The 6,995-nt window shown below is 35.9% G+C and overlaps 1 protein-coding gene across 2 annotated transcripts; it reads right to left on the minus strand.

Annotated features, from left to right (window-relative positions):
* Window positions 1-1,325: 1,325 nt before the first annotated feature.
* Window positions 1,326-6,767, minus strand: LOC104094391 (late blight resistance protein R1-A-like). Of its 2 annotated transcripts, none has more exons than XM_070191608.1 (3): window positions 6,693-6,767; window positions 2,025-4,351; window positions 1,326-1,889 (listed from the first exon to the last, which is right to left on the minus strand). In XM_070191608.1, exons 1-3 carry the CDS (start codon window positions 6,750-6,752, stop codon window positions 1,583-1,585), a joined length of 2,694 nt encoding a protein of 897 aa, XP_070047709.1. In that variant the 5' UTR covers window positions 6,753-6,767; the 3' UTR covers window positions 1,326-1,582. The 2 variants fall into 2 exon arrangements, with proteins under 2 accessions (XP_070047709.1, XP_070047710.1); XM_070191609.1 differs by lacking the exon at window positions 6,693-6,767 and adding an exon at window positions 4,916-5,049.
* Between the last annotated feature and the right edge of the window lie 228 nt (window positions 6,768-6,995).

Consider the following 6,995-nt stretch of genomic DNA (forward strand, 5'->3'; position numbering starts at 1 on the left):
GAAGTATTTTTTTAATGGTTGTGAGGAAGAAATTCTTATCATCTGGTTGAACAGCAACTTTACAGAAACCCAACAAATAATACAACAAAATAAACCATTCCACGTAAAGAGAATTTAAAATAAATTGTGAATTCACATCATTGATTTGGGTACCTTAAAACTAGTTTATAAAAACAGTTTCAACACTTAAAAGTAATTTTCAATATTGACTCTAAATTTTGAATTTAGCGACACTGAATTTTGCCATAATATTGCACCCGGTGAACATTTAGACCATAAATTAATGAATGCTCTCTATTCTAATAATTATAATACTATTTGACACTTCTTGATTAGTTCCTTTTTCTTCTCAATGGTGGTATTAGCACCTTGTTGTGCTCATTCCATGGGGGGAGGAAGACTAAGAAATATATTGCCATATTTTTTATTGCTATGATAAAATTACAAGGCATTGCTTTGGATATCTTTTTACAATATTTTTGTCTTTAAATTTGAATTAAAAAATTACGTCACTATTCTATAATAAAATTACAAGGCATTGCCTTAGATGTTTTTTAATATCTTTTTGTCTCTAATTTCTATTTAATTTTTTAAAAAATAATTACTGCTTAGCCGTTGGAAACCGTGGGCCCGGCCCGTTTAGCTCGGGATCATGAGTTCGTGGGCCCAGTCCTGTGCCGGTTCCTACAAAAAATATGTTTAGCCCGGGACCGTTTAACCCGTTTATTTAAGAACCGGGACCGGCCCGAAACCGCGGCCCACGAGACCGGTCCGTTTAGGGCCCAGCCCGATGTCACTTCCTATATATATTTTACCTCGGTGCAACTTCTTTTTCTTTGCCATTAATTAATTAGTTGTCCTCTATGTTGGACTTAATGCTATTACAGTTTTGGTGGACGTATATGGTTGAATTTGATTGTTATATTTTTTTCTCAACTGGAGAAATTATCATTGTCACAAAATAAGTATTAGAAGTATTCTTTTAATGGTTGTGAGGAAGAAATTCTTATCATCTGGTTGAACAGCAACTTTACAGAAACCCAACAAAATAAACCATTCCACGTAAAGAGAATTTAAAATAAATTGTAAGTTCACATCATTGTTTTGGTGTACTTGCGCGTACCTTAAAACTAGTTTATAAAAACAGTTTCAACACTTAAAAGTGATTTTCAATACTTATGCTTATCAGCTATTTTAAATCAGTTAAGCCAAACGGGACACTGTGGACCACCGATGATTCACCTCTCTAGAATATATACAATATATACAAACCTAATAATCAACTAATCCCGTAAATACGTTCACTATACTTGGGGTCACTATAATCACGTTGCAAAATTAGCTAGACATATTATCCAAAACTTATAGGGCTTTACAGAGAATAACATGAATGGTGAAAATGTCCAAACAGCTTTTATAAGAGAAGAAAAAGAAAAAACATGTGTGGGATCCGGGGAAGGGTCGGACCATAAGAGTCTATTGTACGCATCATTATCTTGCATTTCATGTAACCAAGATTGAAAGTCTTAAATGATGACGCTGAAAGCTCTGTAACTTTGTCATCTTCCTTCTCCTCTCTTCTTCATCTTCTTTCTTTTCTGCTTCGACTTTTGATGTTGCTGCCTCTTCTTCTACCTTCTGTTTTTCTTCTGCTTCTACTTCCGCCGCTACTGCTGCTGCTGCTGCTGCAACCAAGATTGAAAGTCTTAAATGATGACGCTAAAAGTTCTGTAACTTTGTCATCTTCCTCCTCCTCATCCTCTTTCTTTTCTGCTTCTACTTCTGCCACTGCTGCTACTTCTACTTCTGCCGCTGCTGCTTCTACTTCTTCTTCTACTTCTTCCGTTTTCTCTTCCTCTTCATATTCCTCTTCTTTTTCTTTTTGTTCCCTTTTTTTAACAACAATAACAATGTGTTCAGATTAATGTAACATACATAAAATATATACCTATTCTGCAGTTATAACAACAATAACCTAATGAATTAAACTCATAAATTGAGTTAGTTCATCAAGAAAAACATACCGAGAGTAATGTGGAAAAATATAGACCTTGAGGTTGTCACATCCTGTAGTTTCTTCTACTTCTTCCTTAATCTCCAAAGCTGAAGCCTTGAGATTATCATCACAATAGATCACCTTGAGTGATGTAAGCGTTCCAATATCCACAAAACTGTCGGGAATCTTCTCAAGCAATTCAACAGATCTTAGCACTAAACTCTCAAGCATGGGAAATGATGATGATTCTGAGACATGCCATTCCCTAAGATGAATGCTTCGAAATTTTAAGATTTTGAGTACCGGGAACTCCATATCTCTCACGTCCCACTCCTCTTGCTCGAATCTACACCCTTCAAATATCAGTCTTTGAAGGTTGGGTAACGCAGCGATTGTGGAAGTTGCACTTGCTTGTATATTAACTTGGCGGAAGATCAGCTCTTTGAGACTTGAAGGTAAATAATACTTGGTGATATCACACATCGAACCAAGCACGAGGGATTGAAGCTGTGTAAGAACATCCAATTTCAGAACGAGAGAGTTAGCTTCATCAATATCATCAGTTATTACGAGGAGAAGCTTTTGAAGATTGGGAAACCTCTCAATTAACTCTATATCCTCACGAGATAAACACATGCCTTTAAATGCCCTTAAATTCTCCAACTTAGACGGACCTTCTTCAGAAACTGCAAATATCTCACGAGGTAAGCGTGTTGCTAGGTCTACATGCTTTAGTTTCGTCATCTTCCAAATATGAGGTGTCCCTTCTACTACTCTCTCAGTATCCACCAGTAAAGTTTCTAGGTCGCACATGTGTGATACCCACTCGAAAAAAAACTTTTCGAAACACATTCCCAGGTATCTCAGGTAAACTAGTGATTGCAGTATATCAACTATATTCGTATAATTCCCTGGAATGCAGTTCTTGAAATCCAACACTCTAAGAAGTCTTAAGTCTCCAACTGACGAGAAATGATAGGAACGAGATAAATACTCTTTAGAAACAGTACCGTGAAAACTAGACTCACTATTCCAAAAATCTTTATAAGCAAGAAAATCATCCGCGTTATTAGTAACAAAGAACGATTTAAGATCTTGTCCAAAAGATGTTCCTTTTTTGGAGCCGCTCGTGAGGAATCTATCTACTTTGTTGTTGAATCTCTCCAAATCATGACGAAGCTTATGGTCGAGGTGAATGCACACTCGATGTTCCTCATCATATGAAGGTTGATATTGGTTATGTGTCCCTATAACTTGCATGAACTTTTCTTCTTTAGCTTTGTTTAAGACAAAGTCACGCACTAGATCATGAATTTGCAAGTACTTCACCTTGCCATCAAAGGTCGTCTTTGAAACCATTAGTAGGCTACTAGAAATTATATCGATCAAGTAACCTTCAGCTACCTCCTCCAATCCTCTGTCATCACTACATTGAACGAGGCCTTCGGCCATCCAGAGTAACATCAATTTAGATGCTCCAAATTTTTCATCCTCCCTAAATACTCCCATAGTTAGAAGGCAACGTCTCAAATGATCTGGTAAATAGCAGTAACTTAATTGTATTGCCAAGTTGCTCTCACTTTCAACTGCTCCAAAATGAGACTTTAAATTGTTTGCAACTTCACACCACTCTGAGACATTCCTTTCTTTCTTTGCCAGAATTCCACCAATCAAAACAACTGTAAGAGGCAGTCCTTTACAATATTCAGCAATTTGTACCCCAACATCCTGGAATTCAGGAGGGCAAGTTTCCTTTTGAAATGCTTTTTTCTCCAACAATTTCCAGCTCGCTTCCCTGGTTAGGAATCGAGGGGAATAAGAATCGGTACAGTTCTTGACTTCCATTGCCACATGTTTAAGTCGAGTTGTTAACATGATTCTGCTTCCTTGTTTACCAATTGGAAAACATAATCTTAACTCATCCCATGCCTCGACTTCCCATACATCATCCAAGACAATGAGATATCTTTTGCCCATTAAACACTTGCGCAACATATCGGCTAGGTCACTCTCCTTATCTCCATTGTACTTAACACCTGCCACTTGCTTATAGATATTCCTCAACAGCTCTCTCACATCATATGATTGCGAAATTGTAAGCCAAGCTCGAATATCAAAGTGAGAAACAATAGAAGAATCTTTGAATATTTTTTTTGCCAAAGTGGTCTTTCCGAGACCAGGCATGCCAAAAATCGAGACAATATCCCGTTCCCTTATTCCTCTGGTCAGTAGCTTAATTATCTCCTCAGCATCATCCTCAAGCCCCACAGGTTCCTCTTCAGTTACTTGAGTAGTTGGTCTAGGAGTTGGAGCACTCTCATCAATGTTGACATCCTCCATCCTAATTAGCTTGATCTATTGATGTCAAAGAGCAGTATGCCTAACATTAGTAAGAGCAACGACATAGATTTGTGAAAAACAATGGGTGCAAACAATCCAGTTAGACTTTGTAAAAGAACCATTTGGAACTCTTAATTCTCTGACATACAACAACAACAAAAAAAAAAAAAAAAAAAAACACAGTTTGATCCCATAAATGGGGTGTGGGGAGTGTATTGTGTACGCAGACTTTAACCCTACCTCATAGATTTGTAAATTGCCTGTAATTACAAAAGAAGAACTCATGGAGTCTTTTCTTCTAATGTTCATTGTTTCTTTAATCATCAATACCTAATGCAAAATTCCCCTTATGTGCGAATTAGATCAAAATATTCCCGTTTCCAGATTCAGATTCCTTTACATAGATCTATAAATTCCCAGTTCAATTGAACATTTATAATTATTATTTATTTCATTCACTATTAATCCAGCTTACTAAAATTTAGAATTCCGCATTGTATGATTTATATTTAAAATTCCCATATATAGCAACATAATTGAAACAACGAATTTACAATCAGTAACAGAAAAAACACTGACCTACAGTTCTTAAGCAATGAATCTTCCGCCTTTCAGGAGCAGAGAGCTTTGTGGTAATGGAAGTTTAGTCAGTGAAGGAAAAGAATGATTCTTATTACACACTAATTAATGAATGAGGCCTACTAACAACTCTGAATTATTGCCAAATATAATATAATATTGCCCACTATGAATTTTAAATTATCAACGCCAGCTAGCTGTATATGTATATACATAAATAATCATATCTTATGTTACATTATTCAATGATTTAGCTGCTGATGAACTCGAGCAAGTGTTTTAGTTTTACGTTGTTGCCCCTGTCATCCAAACTCCAAAGCATTAGAGTTTCACAGTGCACAAGCAGGGGCGGATTTAGAGACCGAGGCGCGGTACAATAACTTTGGTCCAAACTCTATATTTGTCTTAAGAAATATATTTAATATGTTTAAATTATTAATTTAGAACTCAATAACTTAAAAGGACTAAAATTTTCAACCCAAAAATTTCAGATCCTGACTTCACGTATGTGCACAAAAACAACAACTAGTAGCGGACACACAATTTGTGAGACTAATAGCCTGTTTGAAGCTTTTAAAAATACTTTTTTTTTGTCAAAAATATTTTTGCAAAGTCAAAGTATTCGACCAATCTTTTAGAAAAAAAAAAAATATCTTTGAGTGGAAGTAATTACAATTTTTGAGTAGAAGGGAAAAATAATTTCTTGATTATTCTTTGTTGCTTGATCTAGTACTTATGTTATATATTTATACCAGGATGTGGTGGAAGGCCATGACAAAAATGTGGATGAAGTACAGCATGGTGACCATTCTGTGAACAATGAGTTTCCTGTTGATGAGGTAGAGCATGCACCTTGTTAGGATCGGGAATCCGGGTAGTGCGGAATTTAGCCAAACAACGATATAATGACAATAACAAAGACAATGAAAGTTGATAATAACGGCAATTAAAGAATATAAAGAAGACACAAATTTAACGTGGTTCGGTCAAGGTGACCTACGTCCACAAGCGGAGATGAGCAATTTCACTATACAAACAAGAGTACAAAAGAGAGTACAAAATTAGAGTAAATACTCTAATTAATCCCAAATACCCCAAGAGAATAACCTCACAAGATCACTTCAAAGAAAGGGTTCACACAAGTGTTTCCCAACACTCACTCTCTTACAAAATACTCTATAATGAAATAAAGGAGGAGAAAGAAAGACAAGAGTGAAAAGCTCTTGAATTGGTGTGTTTGCAAATGAGGAGAAACTCCTCTATTTATAGCAAAAAATCCTTGGCCTAATATTGGATATTATGTCATGGCAAATGTCATGATCCACAAATTTGTTATAATGGATATTATGTCATGGCAAATGTCATAAAATTTTAAAACATCCGCCCCTGGGTTTGGGTGTATCCCCAAGGATTCAACAAGCCATTCTGGTATAAAACTAGGAGCATAGACTAACAAAGATTTATTCTTGGTAAAAAATCCAGCAGAAGGAAGGAGAGTATTTTCTGTACACTTAGTATCTACCACACCAAAAAAGAATGTATGTATGTAAAGAATATGTGTATGTATAGGTGAGTGGAATCAAGTGGTTGTATAAGGGGTGGGTAATGGTCCATCGGTTACAAATATAGAATAATAACCCATTATTGTATAAAACAATAAAGACACTAAATGTTCAATAAAATGAATCTCGACAGTTTCAGAAAATATGAATCTTAGACAAAACTCTTCCTTTCGAGATATCATATCTAACACAAAGTAATGAAATACTGATCTTACCCGCCAGATATTTCCATCTTTTCTCTCAACACGAGATTCATTCACTCTATATTCGTGCATAATCCAATTGGTTTTTTCACCTTTCTGAGGTTCACCTTTGTAGAAGGCAAAGGTTCATTCATCACTTTCTTCTTGAGATAATGAACGATGAGTTCATCGTCCCGAGGACAAAAGCGATAGCCCGGTGGAAAAGCAAAAGAATCATAGACGTCTACCTGCAAAAACACGTACGCAGAAACTAGTATTACATGACGAACGAATATTGCATTGATTTTATTGTTCTTGCTCTTGTTTTTTCAATAT

Source organism: Nicotiana tomentosiformis, chromosome 12 (assembly GCF_000390325.3).
Source record: "Nicotiana tomentosiformis chromosome 12, ASM39032v3, whole genome shotgun sequence".
NCBI classification, from domain to species: domain Eukaryota; kingdom Viridiplantae; phylum Streptophyta; class Magnoliopsida; order Solanales; family Solanaceae; genus Nicotiana; species Nicotiana tomentosiformis.

What these genes read in the sequence shown, in the direction of transcription:
- LOC104094391 (XM_070191608.1), bottom strand. Translation starts at nt 6,752, where the DNA reads ATGCACGAATATAGAGTGAATGAATCTCGTGTTGAGAGAAAAGATGGA. An exon ending in AAGATGGAAATATCTGGCGG is followed by an intron (nt 4,352 to 6,692) that starts GTAAGATCAGTA and finishes TGACATCAATAG; the next exon opens with ATCAAGCTAATTAGGATGGA. An exon ending in ATTTTTCCACATTACTCTCG is followed by an intron (nt 1,890 to 2,024) that starts GTATGTTTTTCT and finishes TGTTAAAAAAAG; the next exon opens with GGAACAAAAAGAAAAAGAAG.